We start from the raw sequence: 21,711 nt of genomic DNA on the forward strand, positions 1-21,711 counted from the left end.
ATCTAATAATACCTTTAATTAACTTAGTTGAATAGATATTAATTACATTACACGTGTTCATTTATTTAAAAATATTTTTTATTTATTAATACAATTTTAAATCCCATTAAAATTCATTTATTACTTTTTTAAACACATGTCTATTATTTTATTTGAAAAATTATTTAAAAATTAAAAGAAAAATGAGTAGATAAATATATGTTCAACAAATTTGGCACGTGTTGTTAGTCACCAAAAAAAAAAAATTTGAAACATGTGTCAATCCTTGACCTTTTTTATTCAAAGCGCCATAATTATTGCTCCTATTTAATTCAACGAACCAAACCCTTTTTTCGCATTGCATCTTTTATTTGTGAAATTTTGAATGCAACTTATTAGTTGCAACTTGCAAGGCTGAAAACTCATATTTGGTGTCTCCAACGAATAACACACCAAAGATGATTGATGAAAACGCTTCCGCCGCCGCAACAACCACCGTTAGCCACCATCACGATGCCTCACTTTACGACGACGACGGCCGCCCGAAACGAAGAGGTAACAATACAAATTAATCCAATCCATGTATGTATGTTATTATAATGTTATCACAATCTCTTCCTTTTCTTTCTCATTTTAGTTTTATCAACGGAGATGAATAAAAAAAAATTGAATTCAAGTCTTTTATGATTTTCTTGTAATCAGTTCTATTTTATTTTCTCGAGTTCTTTTTTTTTTTTTTAAATTGAATTTTAGTTTGGGATTTGCTAGCGGCTCTCAAATTTTCCAGATTTTTCCGGAAATAAAAAATTGAAACAATATTTACTTAATAAATATTAAACACACATTATTCATATAGTTCAATAAATGTACCTTGAAAATAACGAAATACAGCTGTGTTATTTAGATAACACTAGGCTAAGAATAATTGAAGTTGTCCTTCATTATATATGAAGAGATTTTCAATGGGGTTTTATTAATTATTATTTAAATGGAATAATTTGTTATGATACTATATATTTTTTGGTGTAGGAACTGTGTGGACGGTAAGTTCTCATATAATAACAGCAGTGATTGGATCTGGAGTTTTGTCGGTAGCATGGTCGATAGCACAATTAGGTTGGATTGCTGGCCCTATTATTATGATCTTCTTTAGTCTCGTCACTTTGTATACTTCATATTTTCTTGCAAATTGTTATCGTGCTGGAGACCCTATTACTGGCAAGAGGAGCTACACTTACATGGAAGCCATTGGCAACATTCTCGGTAAATACAAACAAAACTATGTTAGATATGCTAGTTGTCTGAGCAAATTTTTATGTAAAAAATAAATGTTACGTGTTATGTTAAGTAATTCAATAATAAAAAAAATCTTAAAAGTTAAACATTGTATAGATAATATGCAATTAACATTAATATAAAAGAAAAAAATATCTGAAATTTTTAAAAATAAGAATATCCGAAATTTTATTAAAAGAAATATTTAAAATATAAACTCGACAAAATTTCATCTTAAGTGAATTTTATATTGATCTTGATTGACAACCTAAAATTATTTCATTATTAATATATTGATACTGAAATTTTACAATATAATATGATAAGACAGCTATGTTGTGACTATTTTAATTGGACGATTTTTTAAAATAAGATCCGAATAAATAAATAGGTTGAAGTGAATCTTAATTGAAAAAGATTGGGAATCAATTTTTTTTAAAATAACATTTTTTTCTTCTTTTAGATTTCTCTTTTTGTCTCCTTAACCTTTGAGCATCTGTTACTATTATTTTGTGGGTTGATTATTGGGTGACAAAATTAAAGTTAATTCCCTAACAAAACTATTTTACAATATGATGTGTCATGTTATTAATTATTTATATATGTTTTGAGTGGATTATGTGAAAAATATTTTTCATCTCTTTAGATTCTATTGAGTGAATAATTTTAAAACTCTATAGTCACATAAATGTTGCATACCATTGCAGGAGGGAAAAATGTTTATTTTTGTGGGATAATACAATATGCAAATCTTTATGGAACTACAATAGGATATACAATTGGGGCCTCTCTTAGCATGATGTGAGTTTAGTTATTAACCCTAACTTTTTATCTTTGAGTTGATATTATTTAAATATTTTGATTTGGAATAATTTAAATTGACTACTACGACTATTACCTCTTATTATGTCAACTCAAATCAATTAGTCATAGTTCACTAGATTTAATTTTAATTTGAAAAATGGGTTTAATTTCTATTTTATTTGTAAAACTTTCTTAAGCTAACATTTCATCAAATATAGGTTGTCATTACATATTTATAATAAAAAAAATTGGTAATACTAGAAAGAGAAAAAAAATAGCCAAAATTTATATTCTGACTGATTTTGATTAAATTTTTTTTGTTACTAGATATTTTAAAAAAAAAATTAACTCTTGGATAAAACTAGAGAAATAAATAATTGGAATAAGAATTTATTAATTTGGTCTCTCAAATTTTTCGAGTGATTCAATTCAATCTCGTAATTATTAATTAGCATAATAACCTATCAAAACAAAAATTTAACTCCACAATTTAATTTGGTCATCCAAATTTGACAATATAATTTAATTTGATCTTTTCGTTGTCATTCCATAAATTTCGTGAAGGTGTAACATGTTACATAAAATGTCAAATTGAATTATATATCATCAAATTTTGAAGATCGAATTTGGATCATTTGAAATCAAGAAGCCAAACTAAGTCGCGGAATTAATTTGACCATCATATATAAGTCAATTAAAATTTGACGGACCAAATTGAGTTACATATGAGATTTGAGAGGACTAATTAAATCAAGCTTTTACTCTAAGAGAAATTGTAAGCTTAGTTTTAAAATAATTTCAACTGTATATATAGTCATCATGTTACTAAAATTACTTCAATATCAAGAAATAATTGATAGGATTAGTTACAACACTTTATCCTATTGCATTGTTTTTTAAATGAAATTTAACATGGTTTGTTTGGCAGGGCAATAACAAAAATTCATTGCATATACTCATCTGAAGGAAAAGACCCATGTATTATTTATGGCAACCGTTATTTAATGGGGTTTGGAATAATCCAACTTGGTTTCTCTCAACTTCCTGATTTTCATAATATTTCATGGCTCTCAATACTTGCTGCAGCCATGTCCTTCACATATTCCATAATTGGTCTCATTCTTGGAATTATCAAAATGGCAGGTTATATATGTCTTTTCCTACATCAAGTTTTTCTCTCTATTTTTTCACATACTTATATTATAATTAAATCGAAATTATATTTAAACATAAATTAAACTGAAAGTTGTATTTAAAAAAAAAATACGGTTTGATTCAGAGAAGTTTCATTCATGTGATATACTAATATATTGCTAAACATGATATATTAGTAAAATATTAATGGTTGGTTGATGAGTAAAGATTAAAAATATATTATTTTAAAAATTAAAATATTTTATTTTTAAAAAATATATTTTCAATTTCAGGAATCATAAATTAGAATTTTTATACAGTTTATGAATAATATAGCATAAAAAATAAAAATGGCTTATCATTTTGAGATGTAGAGGACTAGGGGTGTTCAAATCCAAACTGATTCAAATTAAACCGTTCATCCAATTCAATTCAAACCGAAAATCGATTAAAACCGCACTAATTTGGATTTGATTGGATTCTATTTTTTTACAAACTGCTGGATTTGATCGGATTTCGGATCTATTTTTCATAACCGATCCAATCTAATCCAAACCGCACAATGTGCTATAATATTATTATTTTATTATTATATTTACAATTATACTTATAACATGTTCAATTTTTTATAGATTTTTATATTATTTATATATTATTATTATTTAATAAATATTTTATGTTCAAAATATTATTTATTTATTTATTTTAACTAACCTATAATTTTATTTTTATCGTTATGTTATCGTTGACTTTTTAAGATATTATTGAGACTTATTATGTCATTGTTGATTATTTAAAATTTGATGTTGAGACTTGTTATATATATTTAATTTTTTTAATTTATAAACCGCAAATCCAATCCAAACTGCTTGAAATTGGATCGGATCGGATCGAATTTTTTTTAAAAGCATCCAATCCAAACCGCACCGCAAGTAAAATTAGTGTTCAGATCGGCTGAGTTTTTTACTCAAAACCGATCCAAACCGCATCGCAAACACCCCTATAGAAGAGTATAGTAAAAATATATTATTGGCTAATATTTTTTTTATGGTTGGTTCTTGAAACAGAAAATGGTACTGTAATGGGTACCCTAGCAGGAGCTAAAGGAGAATTACCGATTGATAAAGTGTGGGGGATATTTCTAGCTCTTGGAAACATTGCCTTTGCATATTCATATTCTTTTATTCTCATTGAAATTCAGGTACATCATTTTTAATTTCTTAATCAAATAAAGGTTTTTTTTTTTTTTTTAAACCAAAGATAGGAGACTCGAACGCACAACCTCTTAATTGAGTATGGAGAGACTATGCCATTTGAGCTATTATTCATTGACAAATAAAAGTCTTTTTTTTACTAATTCATAAACTTGAAATTTAATGTATTTACGTGAAATTACATCTAAATTATATTAAGGTGGTGTTTGTTTACAAAAATAAGGATAATTTCGGAAGAATGTTTGAAACGAGAGGGAATATTTATGAATTTTCAAAAATATTTTTAATTATTTACTATATATTTGTATATATTTATATATATTATTTTATAATTTTTAATAAAATATTTAATTATTAAAATAATCAAACCTGACATAATAGAACAATAATAAAATTTATCATAACAGAATAGCCAAAACTTTATTTTACAGCATAATCAATTTTTTTATGAATACTAAATATATATTTGTACATAATAATTAATTAATGACTAATTTTTGTGTTAAACATGGTTGAAGTCAGGGACGGACCTAAAGGGGGGCGAGTAGTGGCCTCGACCCCCCAAAATTTTTAGAAATTATATTTATATATGAGATATGTATTTAAAAAATAAAAAATATTATATAATTTAGAATTTTTATATGTATTATTTTTTATTATGTGATAAATTTATGTCTTAATTGTCAATGAGTAATAACTCAAATGACATAGTCTCTCCATACTCAATTAAGATGTTGCGGGTTCGAGTCTCCTATCTTTGGTAAAAAAAAAAAATTATGTCTTAATTGTTTAATTCACTAATATTTTTCACTTAACTAATTTAATATCATACCCTCAAGTCTTTGTAACTTTCAAATTAGTTTTTATATAATAATCTCTATATTTATTTTTAAAAAAATTATTTGTTTATTTTATATTAACATATTTAAAATTTATATTATTATATTAATAATAACTTATGTAGTTATATTTTGGTAATCACATTATGTACTTTAGATATTCTTTTTTTTATAGAAAATACTTATTTTTCTTCTAAATTTACGTTGTTGAAAAAAAAACTTTTATATAAACATCTTATATCTTGTATTCTATAAAGGTATTGTGTCTTTCAAATAATTAATAATTTATCATTTATTTTTAATTTTTAAAAATTTTTTGAAAGAATTAATTTTAATTAATAAGATATGTGATCATTTTCAACTAAACACGCTATAAATTATTAGTACTTTATAATTTTATAATGTACTATTAATATTGTTATATTTTTTTATGTAACTATCGTATTAAAAATAAAATTGTGAAAAAATTTATATATATATATATATATATATATATTGATAATTTTTTTAAAAAACTAACTCTAATAACTATATGTTAATTATTTTTATGAAATGAAAAAAAAATTATCTAAAATTCGGCCCCTCCATACTAAACTTTCTGGATCCGTCCCTGGTTGAAGTATTTTTCTTACCTCAAGAAAAAAAAAAAAAAGAGCAATAGTTTTAGATATCTCTTGTGTCTCTACTTATCAATTTAAGCGTTAGAAATAAATGGTAACAAATGAAAATCTAATATATAGTTATATACAACAAAATTAAATATTGATTTTATTGTCTTATCGAACTATTATTTTTTATCTAAATTTATTGTTTCTGTTGACTTTTTAAACCCTTATCCGCTGGACTTTTTAAAAACCCAACTTGAAAATAAAATTAGTATTTTTCTAAAAAAAATACTACCTATTCTTTAAAATTTAGTTTTTAATCAATCTTTTTAAAAATTTGTTATTATTTAATTAATTTAAATATCTATTTTTATATACTAATTGTTCGAAAAATTCAAAAAATTACTTATTTTTTATTTTCTTTCTCCTCTAAAAATCGAATAAAAAAATATTTAAAAAATATCTAATTATACTAATTTTTTTAAACAATAATTTCGAGGGATCTAACGAAATTAATAATACAAATTTTAATATATCTTTTGGCTATTATTATATAAATTGATTAGTATACAATAATGATATTTCTCTGACTAAACAGGATACCATAAAGTCTCCTTTTGAACTAAAAACAATGATGTTTGCTACAAGGATAAGCATTGCAACAACAACAACATTCTATGTCTTATGTGGATGCATAGGTTATGGTGCATTTGGAAACTCAGCACCAGGAAATTTACTTACAGCATTTGATAATCCAATTTGGCTTATTGACATTGCAAATTTAGCACTAGTCATTCACCTTGTGGGAGCATACCAAGTTTATTCCCAACCCCTCTTTGCATTTGTTGAAGAACATGCATCTAAGAGATGGCCAAGTCTTGAAATTGAACACAAGGTGGAAATACCATTTTTACCCTCTTTCAAACTAAACAAATTGAGACTAGTTTGGAGATCATTTTTTGTTGTGGTAACAACTTTTATATCAATGTTGGTTCCATTCTTTAATGACATAATGGGAGTGATTGGAGCATTAGGATTTTGGCCCTTAACAGTTTATTTCCCTGTGGAGATGTACATCAAACAAATGAAAATCCAAAAATGGAGTGAGAAATGGATTGGTTTACAATGTTTGAGTATGTTTTGTCTCTTAGTAACACTTGCTGCTCTTGTTGGATCAGTGGTTGGTGTCTTGCTTGACCTTTCAAAATTCAAGGCATTCAGCTCACAATTATAGTACTCAAATTAAAGCGCGATATATATAGCCTTGGTTTTTGTATTACTTGTTTAATTATTCATCACACATTCAGTGATTTTGTTATTATTATCACACTCTATGTAAAATTGTAAATGTTATTGAAATAATTAAATAATACAATATTAGGACTTACATTAAATTAAATCTTCTTCCTTTGTATAATATTTTGTGTTAGACAACTTGTTGATCTTACTTTCATTTTTTTTTTTAAAACGACTAAGGCTTGGTTTAGTAAAATTTTTTAAAAAGCTGTTTGTGTTTTTTAAAAGCACAAACTCTTCATTTTGTATTTGGTAAATCAAAAATACTATGTGCTTGTACTTGCAATTGTGATACTTTTGAAAGCAACTAAGGTATAACTTTTGAAAGTTGGCTTGTACTTTTTAAAATTTAAAAGTCTAATATAACCTCGTATATTAACTAATTTTTAAATTTAACGCTTAAATTTATGTCTTTTATAATATTTTTAAATTTTAAAAACTATTTTACCAAACTTAATTGTTGCTACTTGTATTTATTAAAAGTCATTTTTAATTTGATTTATCAAATATAAATGCTAAACTTTTTAAAAAGCTAGCTTTTATAAGCTACTTTTAAAAAGTAAAAGTTTTACCAAACTAAGTCTAAATATAGTTTTTTTTTTGTGACTAAACAGAAAAGAAAGAAAAAAAAAATAGAAACAAAAACAAATTAAATGGCTAGGTTCATATCTAAATCTATTAGATGTTGAAGCTCACTCCATGGTTGACTCCAATTCGAGTGAATGTCCGCGCCAGAAGCAGCTGCTTTAGCCATATAATCTGAAACACTATTTACATTTCTCTGAATTAAAAGAATAGAGACTCTCTAATTCCAATTCATAACCTCCTGTATATGCTTTGCCAAATCCCATTCCGAGATATCCTTACCAAGCATTCTTTGGTTTACCAAGAAAAGAGCTTCTAAACAGTATGTTTCACAAATAACCTTACGAAATCTACTTTTCCAAACTAGAAGTAAACCTCTCCAAATCGCTTACAATTCAGCAAAAAGAATACTGCACACTTTGACTTTCTCAGTGCAACCTTTCAACCAACATCCATCAGAATTGCGAATGATACAACTAAATCCAGCATAGCCAAAAGAAGCAAAACAACTAGCATCATAATTCAATTTAACAGAATGAACTGGAGGTGGAACCCAATGCAAACAAAGCGAAGGAGGAGACAAAGATTGATGCATAGCAAAAATAGTGTGGAACTCTCTTACTGAACTACGAATCAAACTCACCACTTTACTAGCACTCCAGAAGTCATCTGTATTAAATAAGTCATGATTCCTGCTTCTCCAAATCCACCAAATGGTCGAAAAGAAAAGAAAACATCTCCACTCTTTGCACCTCTGTAGAGCCAATCATGTAAATCTGAGTTATCTGAATACAGGTCTAAAAGGTTCCAAACCTCCTTGGCACTAGGACACTCCCGAAGACAATGAAGAATGGATTCAGAACCATTCTGACACTGATGACAAGTGCTAGATAAAGCTAAGCCACGACCCAAACGAAACTCTGCCGTAGGAATAGCATTATAAAGATTGAGCTAAATCAAGAACTTGTACTTCTCAGGAATATGCAGTCGCCATACCCACAACCAATTATCACGCTCATTCCAGTCAAACTTTCTTTTGACTAGCCAACTGTATCCACTCCTAACTGAGTAAAGTCTAGAAGATGCTACACCCCACGACCAACCCGAACTCTCTCCAGCATTCAAACACTGTTTGACATCTTTTGGAATGTTAGAGAAAACATCATGGAGATTTCATTGACCATCTTTTCAAACGTCTCTAATAGTTAAATCAGAGTCAGATATATGTACAAAAGGGACATCTTGAACAATTCGGCCCTTAATACTCCAATTGTCACACCAAAAAGATTGATCAAGTGACCCAATGCACCAAGAGAAGGTATCCTTAAGAGTAACAAAAGACTTTGAGATACTCTTCCAAACATGAGAAGTGTTGCAAGGGACCGGACCATCTAAAACTCTTTCATTTTTCAGATACTTCTCCCTCAATAGAGCAACCCAAGACTTATCCTGACAATGAAAAAATTGCCAAACCAATTTACCAAGTAAAGATATATTAACACACGCAGGATCTCTAACACCCAAGCCACCAAATTTTTTTGGAGTGAACACGGTCCTTCAACTAACAAGAGAAAGACCTCTGCCATCAACTTGACCATTCCAAAGGAACTGTCTCATCATAGAAGACAATTTATCGCAAACCCAATTTGGAAAAAAAGATACCTGCATATGATAGACAGGAATGGATGCTGCAACATAATTGATCCGGCAAAATTTCCCTGCTTTATTTAGAAGCCTTCCTTTTCAATTAGCTAATCTTTCCCTCACCTTTTCAATCACCGAATGAAAAGAAGCCCTACTGGTACGAGAATGATTAATGTTAACTCCAATATATCTTCCTAAGTCCAAAGTAAAACGTATTGAAGAAACACTAGTAAAAATATCTCTTTTACGAGTAGTCACATTTTTAGAACAAAAAGTTTTAGACTTTTTAAGATTTACTTTCATGCCAAATACCTTGTAAAAAATGTTAAGAGAATGCATGACCATTTGGATTTGACTCTTTATAGTCTGACAGAAAAGTAAGAGATCATCTGCAAATATCAAATGAGAAAATTTTGGGCTACCCCTAGTGACAAACTGGTTTCCACACACCCTCGACCACCTTATGAGATATATAACAAGCAAGTCTTTCCATACAAAGCACAAATAAGAAAGGAGACATTGGATCACCTTGTCTAAGCCCCCTTCTAGGAGCAAAACTATCCAATTTATTCCCATTTTAGATAATAGAAAGAGATGATACACGTACACAATTCATAATCAAATTAACAGTGATGATTGGAAAACCAAAAGCAATGAGAGAATTCTCCAAAAACCTCCAATCCACCCTATCATAAGCTTTTTCAAGATCAATTTTAAAAGCAAGAGTATAACACCCAACCACACAAAACTTTATGCTTAAACCATAAAGTAGATATGGTGTGATATTACGACCTCTAAAATAAAGTATATATAATAATATTGAAAATGATATAGTATACGAAGAGCCTTGAAAAACGGATAAGTTAAAAAGCGTAAAATAAAAAGCGCAACGCCCAGAAAACAGGATTACTTGCGTGTAAAGAAATCTATGGTTTAAAAGCATAACTAAATAGAAAGTAGAAGTAGAGAGACAAGAAAATGATATAACAAGCTCCTAACTCAGCCTGCGAAGTTAAGGCTGGCCGCTCCTAACTCAGCCTGCGAAGTTAAGGCTGGCCGGAGAATATTTACATACAGTATATACATAATAAAAGCCCAAAAGAACATGTTTAAAAGCCCTAGTTCTCCATAAAACCTCTAAGAGGTACCAAAGATAAAGTATTCATATACATATAAGGAGAGTCTAATATATATATATATATATATATATCAAAATAACAAAAGTAGAGCCTCAAAATGAACCACTTCGTAGCAGAACTCCAGACGCCTAGCGAGGTACCGCTCGACCTGCATTTGAAAAATAACAACATAGTATAGGGTGAGAACCGAAGGTTCTCAGCATGGTATAGGTGCCACACACATAAGATATAAGGTCCTGGGAATGCCAGAGGCAATCCTAGAATGCCAACACTCAGATTACAAAGCTTAAATTACTAAACAGAAACCATAAAACAGGTGGTCTTCTAAGGATATCTAAGCCTAGTTTAAACTTGACCTTAACACTAAGTCTTTCTACCTTTCCTCCGTTCCTCCATCACCGGTGAGTTTGCAAAGACAGACAAACAGACAATTGCAAGCACAGGTAAGAGACTAGTAGTGCAAATAGCAAATATCACAATTAACATAGTATAATCAACTAGGCATTCCCAATTAATGCATAGCCAACAAAGCAAACAATATGCACATGATGTATGCCTTTTCTACTGGCCGTGAGCTCACTCGTCAGTTAGCTGCCAGAACCCGACATACTCGGTAGCTAACCCGGATACTGTCTCTCGACTGCGCATCTCCAAGAGGCACAAGATCGAGGATTAGTGCCCTACCACCTTCTCCCGGAGGCATACAGTAGGGTAAAATAAATCGGAGAATTAGTGCCCTACCACCTTCCCCTAGTGAGGCTGTGCCAAACCGGTCGGGGATTAGTGCCCTACCACCTTGCAGACAGAGAGAGAAAGAATGTGAGGGAATATGTCGGAGGATTAGTGCCCTACCACCTTCCTCACATCCCACAAAACTCATCAATATCATTGTTATGTCCATCTATTCTCAAAATTCGTAATCATTATTCCTTTACATTTATTCATTATAGCCTGGTCTCACCTATACATCTAATGTCTTTGCATTTTTGTACATAATTTATCATTTGAAAGTCTTACTTCACTCTTAAGTTACCTCCATTTCCTAGCTTCAACTCATCACTAGAGCTATTACTATGATATAATGCTAAAAGGATGAGAATATAGGTTTAGAAGTTTAAAATTCGACTTAACAACACAAAATCCAGATTTGCTAAAACAGGGGTCACGCATACGCGTGGGCTGCGAAAATCCATGCTTGCATACACAAGCTCCCTACTCGCGTATGCGTGAATCCCAACCCGAAAGGGTGGACGTGTCGCGAGCAGGTGGTCGCGTACGCAAATCTCAGGTCACGCGTACGCGTGGGCGTACGTTTTTCCAAAAATTTTACTAAGTCTGAAAAAGCTGCAGAATTTCAAATTTCAAATCCAAACTTTTGACGCGCATAACGTTTTCGTTTTAAATCATTTTCCTTCCATTCTTCGAACGGCGTAAACTTCACGAACCTAATTTTTATATAAAATAAGTTTGAAATCATTCAGGGGTCCGGAAGCCAAGTTATGGCTCGCCAAAGTTCGTTCGAAAACCAATTTTCACAAAAACCTTCCACCCTCTATTTCATTGATTCACCATTCAAATATCAACCATTCCACACTTAAAAATTAGTCCTAAAATATGCAATATCACAGAAACATAATTTTGCATCCTGCTATCATCCATCATACATCAACATTACATAATTTTGTACCTAAATTCTTACTTTAAATAATAAGACTATGAGCAATCCACTAATTATGCACAAACAACCTTATCAACAAACCAATCATTATTCAAATACCACTTTAGCTTTCTAATTCCAACATAATCATAATCACCAATACATACTCAATCCATGTCTTCAACCATTATCACAAACACTAACACTCAACATGCTTAATCATTCCAACCTATCCTATGGTCCTCTACCCTAAGGTTTCACAGAACATTATATATTAAATATGCAAAATCTAAATCATACATTGGCCGATTTTCACGTATTTTCTGAGACAACCCACCAAGACACCAAGTACAGCCCCAAAAAGTCCAAAATCACCAAAGCACAAGCACCCAACCTCCTCCAAGTTCCAAAGCTCACAGTTCAAGCTCCAACATATACATATATACACCTAAATTCACATATATCACACACATATACCCAAATTCAATATCCAATACACCAATTCAAAAAATTAGCTAGAATTCTAGTATCCTCACCTTACCCAAGCATCGTATAAGCAAGAGTGAATATTTTCCTCAAACTAATCGGATCCTAATACATCAAAGAGGCAAAAGCTCAATACCACTTACATAATTTCAAAAAATTAGAGAAAGGAGAGGCTAAGAGTGATAGAGTGGCTTAACTATGAAATTATTTTGATAGATTCATAGAGCTCGACGCAGTAGTCGCGTGGGTGCAAACGGTGCGGCAATCGGAACTCGGAGTAGAAATTTAGAGCAAATTGAATTGAGGACAAGGGTTTAGACTTGTAACACGTTCTCCTCCCCCCTTTCCAAATTATTTCCAGCGTGGCTGAGAATGAAAGGGAACAAGGGAAGCTGAGTTTAATTAAGTGGCTGGGTTGGATTGGGCCTTTGGGCTCATTTTGGGTCCGGTTTGTCCGATATAGCCTGTTTGGCCCAATTTTAGGCCAAATTCTTTAAAATTAGTGTCAAAATTCTCGTTTTAATTAGCACTATCTTATTTTACTATAAAATTTGTATTTCTAATCTCCTTTATTAAAATTAATTTGTTGGTTAATTATTTATTAATTTTACGGGGTTTACAAAGAGTACCTTTCTTAAATTTTGTGTGCTTCATAAAATTCAGAATTTCTTGGACCACAATAATATTATCAGGAGCACCACGACCTGGAATAAAACCTTCTTATAAAGGACTAACAATATATGGAAGAAAGAGCCGAAGACGATTAGTCAATACCTTGGTGATAATTTTATAAACACAAGTTAATAGGCATGAAATCCTTCATAAAGGTAGGGTTATTAATTTTAGGAAGAAGTACAATCAGAGTTTTCATGATGCTAGGATTTAAGTACTCTCGCAAAAAGTGCTCCGAATAATATTTAAAATCTCAGTGCCTACTATCTTCCAATATTCTTTTAAAAAAATAAGCTTGAAAGTCATCTGGACCAAAGCCTTAAAATGACTCATACTGAATACTACTGACTTGACTTCCGCAGAAGAGACAGGGTCAATTAACTTAGCATAAGCCTCGGTGCTTAGAGTGGGCATCGGAACATCTCCTAAACAATAAACCTCAACCTCTTTCGTTGTACCAAAGAGATTCTTGTTAAAAAGAGAGGGCTTCTTCTTGGAGAATATCTGGATCAGTAGACCAAGACGCATCTCTAACATATAATCAATGTACTTTATTATGGTTTTTACGCACCAGAATCTAAAGATGAAAGAATTTAGTGTTTCTATCCCCATACTTGACCCATTGCTCTCTAGATTTCTGGTACCAAAAAAGTTTCTCTTGCAATAAAAGTTCAGTTTCTTTAATTCTCAGAGACAACACATCGGTAATCCCTAAATGTCATTAAATCTGATCAATCTGATATTCCAGCTTACCTTTTCGCCCAAAAATATTTCCTAAAACTTTTGAGTTAAAATCCAAAGAAACCTTTTGAACCATCTTATGCCTTTTAGTAACGCCTATAAACCCTTGATTCCAAGCCTTATTAATAACATGTTTATAAGAAGGGTGTGTTGTCCATGCAACCTGAAACCTAAAAGGACGAGAACCTTTCACTCTGGGGCCACCATGACAATGAACTAAAATAGGGCAATGATCATAATGAATCCTGCTAACAATTTCAGAATAACCCTCAAGAAACATTGTCATCCACACCTCATTAACTAGTGCTCTATCCAATTTTTTAGCAAAGTCTCTGCCAACCTGAACTGTTATATACCAAGTATATCTCCTACCAGTTACTTTAAGATCAAAGAGTTCACAATCATCTAGAGTAGTAGCTAATAGACTAGTTCTGTGAGAAAAAAAATAAGCACTCGTACTCTCGTCTGGCACCACAATCTCATTAAAATCACCAACGGACAGCCATGGTCCATTATGGCCTAAATTAATAAAACACAAATAATCCCAAAGCATATTTCTTTTTTTAAATTGAAGACTCCCATACACTGAACTACAAAGCCTAAATATAGTTTCTTGTGAAAAAAATTGGCACATCAAAAAAATAATCATATTCAGTCTAGATATTATTGACGATTTTGATTTGGCCAATGATAAATTTTTCGGTCCTGATTAGTTGTCGGTAGCATACTTATATGTAGTAGTGATATCATGTTATACTATTCAGTTTAATACATTATAACTGATCCGTCACCTTATAATTCGATTTTTATTGGACATTATGAATCATAATTCGACTTTATTTGCCTTCATTCTAAATTTGTAACGGACGATCTTAATAACCATTATTTTGACTTAATGACGAATGGTTATAACATCAATTCTATTCATCAACTCCATGTCTATAAAAAGTGCCAATTTCTATATCTCAAAACACACACACATGATAAGTTTTATTTCATGTTTAACATTCTATAATCATAGAATTTTTATATCTTTTAAACACTTATTGACTTAAGCGTCGGAGTGTCTTTTGCAGGTACCCACCTACCCACCTACTGTGTTCTTTGACGTCCGAGTTATTCTCACTCCATTAAAAAAAAAGCGTATGACAGCAGCGCAAGAGACGAGCTATACCTCAGAAGTTCATCCACACAAGAACAATTGGCGCCGTCTATGGGACGAGTAAAATAATTTTAACTCCCCTCAGGTTCATAAAACTTAAATTACATTCAAATTTTTGAACCAATTTCAACAATCTTGTTTAAGATTTTATTTAATACCTCTTATCAAATTTCAATCTATCGTAACTTTTTATAAAGTATGTACTTTATATATTCAAATTGCTTCCCTTTTACGTATCATAATATTTCACATTTCATAATCGATCAATGGACCAATCCGAGAACAAACTCGATTTTCAACCAATTTGAGTACAAACTCGCCTATCAATTTCGCTAACTTTTTCAAAGTTCTCTACTTACATAAGTAAAATTATATATTTTATTCACACATACTTTTACATTTATATTTTGTGTAACTAATATTTACTAATTTATTAGTTATATTCACCTCTCAATATATGTTCTATACTTTATGCTATTAAATTTTATGTTATTATTTGTCTAATGCAGAAAATTAAATAAAAAATAATTATAAACATGCAAATTTGCTATTTTTGCACAAAAAATATACTTCATAGCTAAATAAAATTTATTATATCATTCAATTAACAAGTTAATGCAAATTCTATGAAATAAAGTTTAAATATTAACAAATAAAATTAAATAATTCACATTTGACATGTATGACATTTATGTATATCGTCTTTTTTTCTACCATTATCAATTTTTAAGGTATATTTTTCTACTTTGAACTCTTTTACTTTTACAATATATATTATTCAATCTATGTTGTGACTTTATACATATTCATTTTCTCAATTTATCTTATTCATGTCATATGACTTTCACTATAAATTATAAATATTCAATAACTAATTGTTTTGAGCGAGAAAGTCATCAATAAGTTGTTGTGAGCCGAAAAAATTTTCAAGACAATTAACCATTATATCCTTGGACCATACAATCAATTCCGTCAATAGATATCTATTTTTGAACTTTTCAGTTCACATACAATCAAATGTTATATGTATGTCATGAAAAATTGTTCTTAAGTGGAAAAGTATCCCCACACAACTATTTTGATTGAATAACTCTTACTACTCAATTATTTTTTGAATAAATGCCGACATAATAACCCGACTAAGCTTGGGGCTCACCATATCATTATTCATTCACCTAACTTTTTACCGAGTTATAACTCATTTAATTTTCTAAGCTTAGCTTTGATCATATGATCGGCAGACAAAACTTGGGAGCTTTGATTCGTCACCTTATAGCTTGGTCTTTATTGTGCATTATAAATCATAACTCGACTTTATTTGCCTTCATTCTAAGTTTGTAACGGACGATCTCAATAACCATTATTCTGACTTAATGACCAACGATCATAATATCAACTCTATTTATCAACTCCATGTCTATAAAAGGCACCAATTTCTATATCTCAAGACACACACATGATAAGTTTTATTTCATATTTAACATTCTATAATCGTAGAATTCTTATACCTCTTAAACACTTACTAACTTAAGCGTCGGAGTGTCTTTTGTAAGTACCCACTTACTATGTTCTTCGATATCCGAGTTATTCTCACCCCATTAAAGAAAAGGCGAATAACAATAGCGCAAAAAACGAGTTATACCTCAGAAGTTCATCCACACAAAATATATATATATATATATATACGGATAAATTCTACCCGATCTTCTTTAAAATAATATGTAATTTATTTTCTATAATGTATCAACTTCTAATTAATTAGATATTATTTTAATCTGATAACTAATTATACTTATAACTTGAGTTACTTCAATTTAATTAGAGTTAATATTTTAATCATAATAAAATTATTATTTAAAATGGATGAATATTTAATTTTTAAAATATTAATAACCAAATTTCTTTTTTTCTCTCAAATTATTCTTTTTAAAAAAACACTTTTGACTTCTCATTACTTGAAGCACATTATTAATTATCACCCTTCAATGTAATTGTTCACGATGTCACCGTGATAGTAGTTAAATACTTTGAATATTATTATTTTATCTATTTTTTTTTGTCCTTTTTCAATATATTTTTACTAAATTATAAATCGGTGAACTTTTAAATTTTTAAATGAATCTAACTATTTATGCTAAAATTTTAATCTTACCAGATCTAGATAAAGGGTAAAAAATTTTGATATGGAAATAAAATGAGTGATATACTTTAACATGGTAATTTTTGGTGTTTTTTAAAATTGTGGAGTATACAATCGGACCCTCCGATTTCTGTTTAAAAAGTTAAAAAAATTCAGAGTACACAAATCGGAGGGTCCGATTTGTGTTAAAAAATTTGAAAAAATTCAGAGTATACAAATCGGACCATGCGAGTTGTTTGATTTTAAAATTTTGCTTAATAAATCGCATGGTCCGACTTGTGGTTAGGCAAATATGAATTTCGGAAGCTAGAAAACGGACCCTCCGAGTTGTTTGTTATTATCAATTTTTGTATGAAAGGAAGAACTCGCATGGTCCGAGTTCTATTCACTGACTGAGTCCAACACCATTTTTTCTTCCATATTCAAACTAAAAGTGCTAGATAAAACCGATATAAAAAATTAGAGTGAATAGCCACTCGATCCCTGACAATTATCTCGAAAAGACAACGAGGTCTTCAAGAAAAAAAAAATACCCAATTCGATCTTCTGATATTTTATTTTTGGACTGATTAGCCCTTGTGCCAAAAAAATAACATTAACTTTTTTTGGCACAGGAATCTCGTTATCCTTTCGAAGTAATTATCAAGGGCTGGATTGGTTTTTTTTAAGGGCCTCATTGTCTTTCGAGGTAATTGTCAGGGGCTATTTTGGGTTTTATTCAAAAAATTATATATCATTGTCAAATGAGATAAGAGAAAATTGAATAAAAATGAAGACTTTTTAGATTCACCTCTGTTAAAGTGTGTTCAAGTTAATTACTTGAGGGGTGAATAATTTTGGGAGTCGCGACGACGATGAAGGAATGAAGAGGAGTGAAAGCCATTACGGAGAGAATTAGACTCAGTGACAGATCTAGAAACATTTTATAAGAGTAAATTGTCGTTTTTGTCCCCAACGTTTGGAGTAAATCCTATTTGTGTCCCTAACGTTTAAATCGTCCTATTTGTATCCTTAACGTTTATAAGAGTGATTCAATAGTATCCTAGCATTAATTACATATTATGAGCGCTTTATTTTGAGTTTTAAAAATCTCTTCTTGAAGTTAGAATACAAATGTCTAGGATAGAATCGATGATATACTCCGAAAAATAGCTTATCAAATGTTGAAACTAATTCCTACAACATTTACATAATTCACTTTTCTAGGGATATAATTGAATCTAAACACAAATAGTGGGTATAATATTAAAATCGAACACATCCAAGTGAGACATAATTGAGAATGAATCACTTTTACAAATGTTAGGGATACAAATAGGACGATTTAAACGTTAAGGACACAAATAGAATTTACCCCAAACGTTAGGGACAAAAACGATACTTTACTCTTTTTATAATGGGGGCAAAGTTTATATAACATGACAATAATTTTATATTAAAAATAATATATGTACATAAAAAATTAAATATTAAATTCTCTATTAACCATTATGTATTTGTGTATAAATACATTATTATTTAACTTATTTTTAATGTGTATTTTGTATTTTAATATGTATTTTATATGAGTAATTATTTTTTATGTACATATAGCATGATTATTGTTATGATTATATTTTATTATTGTAAAATACGATTAGCCTTCAAAATATCTAATATACCAATTAAAACACTAAAATAGTAATTTAAATAATAATATATAATTTAAAATTCTATCGTTTTAGACTTTATATTTTTTAAAAATTAAGTAATTTTTTTCTTAACACTACCATCAAAATTTCTCTCTTTCTATATATATTACTAAACAATTATTTAAAAATTCACTTCCCAACACAATTAGAAGCAGACTCTTATTGATATCCATAGTTAGAAAAATTATTTCAATTAATGTAATTGCTACGCAAAAATTAAAGCTAATTTCAAAAGAAGATAAATAATATTCTTTCGAATTGATTTCTAAGAAATAACACTAATTTCGTTTAAATCTGAGAATTGATCATTCTAACGAACATCTAATATAAAATTCTTAAATTGACGGTTAAGTACCAAAAGTTGAGTAAAAAATTGTTGTGAGGTCAAATTTAATAATCTAATAGGGACAAATAAATATTATTATCACATACTACTCAAAAAAATTTTAAATTGTAATAATAGTTAAAAAATCTATTGGTAAAGCTGCTAATAAAAACTAATACTAAATGATAAATCTGACAATACTCAATACATTTTTTATAGTAATATTTAAAATAAATATTTTTATTGAAAGTTAATTAAGACGTAATTATGAGAACACTTGTTTTGATCAATATTTGTCGTAAATAAAAAACGTCAAGTTTACAACTATGGCAACAATTAGATTCAAAATAAAAAAGTGGGAAAAATAGTATTATAATTTATACATGGAGGTTTTGGATTTAGTTGTTGGATACAGTGGTAAGTTAGACATCAAACTTTTATAATAAAACATGAGGTGCCGGCCAAATACATGCAGGACACAAAAATCACGTCATATAATAAGTTTTTTTTTTTTTTAAATTAGGAGTGAAACTCAAATTTACAATTTTTTAATTGAGTACGGAAAAATTATAACATTTGAGCTATAATTCGTTGGCATAATATAATAAAAAATTTTGCTTACAATAATTTCCAAAAAGAAAGAAATGCTTTTTAATGAACTAAAACAAAGAAAAGCATATGCATGAATTGGTCATGCATGTCAATTGATTTTTCCTAGGTTTGAGTAACAACAACGCATTCAAGATTCACAGAAGGGATTCATACTTTCAAGTTTCAAACTCCTAGGTCCTAACTCCTAAGAGAGTTTTTGTATTCCGAATATAACCTTGATTAGGGTTTCATACTACTTAAACAAAATGACCGCGTTACTATATAACCCTACAATAATGATAAAATAATTTGGTAGACTTTTGTGAATTTGTAGGTTATATATGCATTTTTAAAGTAAATTAAAATCCTTAAAAACATACATTGTTTAATTTCTCCAAAGTGTAGTTTTTCAAAAATCCTTACACTTGAATTAAACAAAAATTGAAATGAAAGATAAAAAAATATGTATATAATGTAAGAAGATGGGAAATAAGTTGTTCGGTCTCTTAAAAAGTAAATGTAATAGTGGAAAACATGAGAGAAAGAGTAGTGAAAGAATAAACATGGACAATACATTATAAGAAAATGTTTTAAAAATGGTAACTCATAAAAATGTTTAGTCGAGGTTTGAATTGCTACGATAGAAGAAAATCCCCCCTCCCAAAAAAAAAAGAAAAGAAAAATACTATATATAAATATTTTTATAATTAAATTTAATTAAGTTGGAACAAATCTAATAAAAAATGCGTGCATATATTATTTTTTTTGTATTTTTTCAGCACAAAATTTTTTTGTTAGAAAGAACATAAATTTATTGACATAACATAAAAATTTACATATAGCACAAATATTTTTACACATAACACAAATTTATTAATATGACATAAAAAACTGTACACATAGTATAAAAATTTTTATCCATAGCACAGATATTTTGTTAATTAGATGGGTGAATTGTGATCTTTTAAATATTTCTATGGCATATATATTTTGTTATTTGAGTGTCAATGTTTTTAGACATGTAGTCTGTCAAAATTTTTTGCATTGTGTATTTTTTCGTGTGCACCAAAATTTTTGTGCTATTCATCAAAATTTGTATGATGTGAATTAAAATTGATGTACTCTAATTTTCTAAACATATATAAGAGAATAAGAAGCTAAGACGAAGAAGACGACGATAATAACGATGTTGTTGAAGAACAAATGCAAAAAGGAAGATGCTCAAAGACGACAACAACTACATTCGAAAAAGAACCACACATATGTTAGCGAAGAGAGACTTGTTCTATGGCTAGACTTTGTGTGTGTTTTGATGTAGGTATGATGAATCTTTGACTAATAGATAGATTTCATTCTTTCGATGAATTCAATATAAATATTGAGTTTGCAGAAGATATTAATCTTATGCAAATCTTTGAGTCCGTATTGGTTTTATTGTAGAAAGAAAATTTTCATATTCTTGGTCTCCATAGTTTACATAGTTTAGAGAGGATACATTCTCGAACAATATATGAGTGGATCGAAATTTGTGGATAGTTTGACGAAGGTTTAGAATAAAGGTAAGGAAGTGAGAAGAGATAATGATTTTTCGACTCTTAGGTATGTACATATTGTGTTAGAAAAAAATTTAACCCGCGTTTAAGTAAAATGTCCAATCTGAATCGTCACTTTATAAACCCTATAAATTTTTTTTCTATTTGAAATTTAGAAATAGCTATTAGACAAAATTTAT

The 21,711-nt window shown here is 29.4% G+C and overlaps 1 protein-coding gene across 1 annotated transcript; it reads left to right on the forward strand.

Annotated features, from left to right (window-relative positions):
* The first annotated feature begins 263 nt into the window (after positions 1-263).
* On the forward strand, positions 264-7,262 carry LOC148550043 (amino acid permease 4-like). Its single transcript, XM_088497381.1, has 6 exons — positions 264-534; positions 1,009-1,242; positions 1,962-2,055; positions 2,987-3,201; positions 4,260-4,393; positions 6,449-7,262. The coding sequence occupies exons 1-6, from the start codon at positions 438-440 to the stop codon at positions 7,082-7,084; spliced, it is 1,410 nt and encodes a 469-aa protein (XP_088353507.1). The 5' UTR covers positions 264-437; the 3' UTR covers positions 7,085-7,262.
* The last annotated feature ends 14,449 nt before the right edge of the window (positions 7,263-21,711 follow it).

Source organism: Arachis ipaensis, chromosome B8, assembly GCF_059453495.1.
Source record: "Arachis ipaensis isolate K30076 ecotype BB chromosome B8, ASM5945349v1, whole genome shotgun sequence".
In the NCBI taxonomy this organism is placed as follows: Eukaryota; Viridiplantae; Streptophyta; class Magnoliopsida; order Fabales; family Fabaceae; genus Arachis; species Arachis ipaensis.

Excerpts from the sequence above, each read along its gene's own strand:
- LOC148550043 (XM_088497381.1), top strand. The coding sequence starts at position 438 with ATGATTGATGAAAACGCTTCCGCCGCCGCAACAACCACCGTTAGCCAC. Across the intron at positions 535-1,008 it reads CGGCCGCCCGAAACGAAGAG|GAACTGTGTGGACGGTAAGT; the intron begins GTAACAATACAA and ends TTTTTGGTGTAG. Across the intron at positions 2,056-2,986 it reads GGGGCCTCTCTTAGCATGAT|GGCAATAACAAAAATTCATT; the intron begins GTGAGTTTAGTT and ends TTTGTTTGGCAG.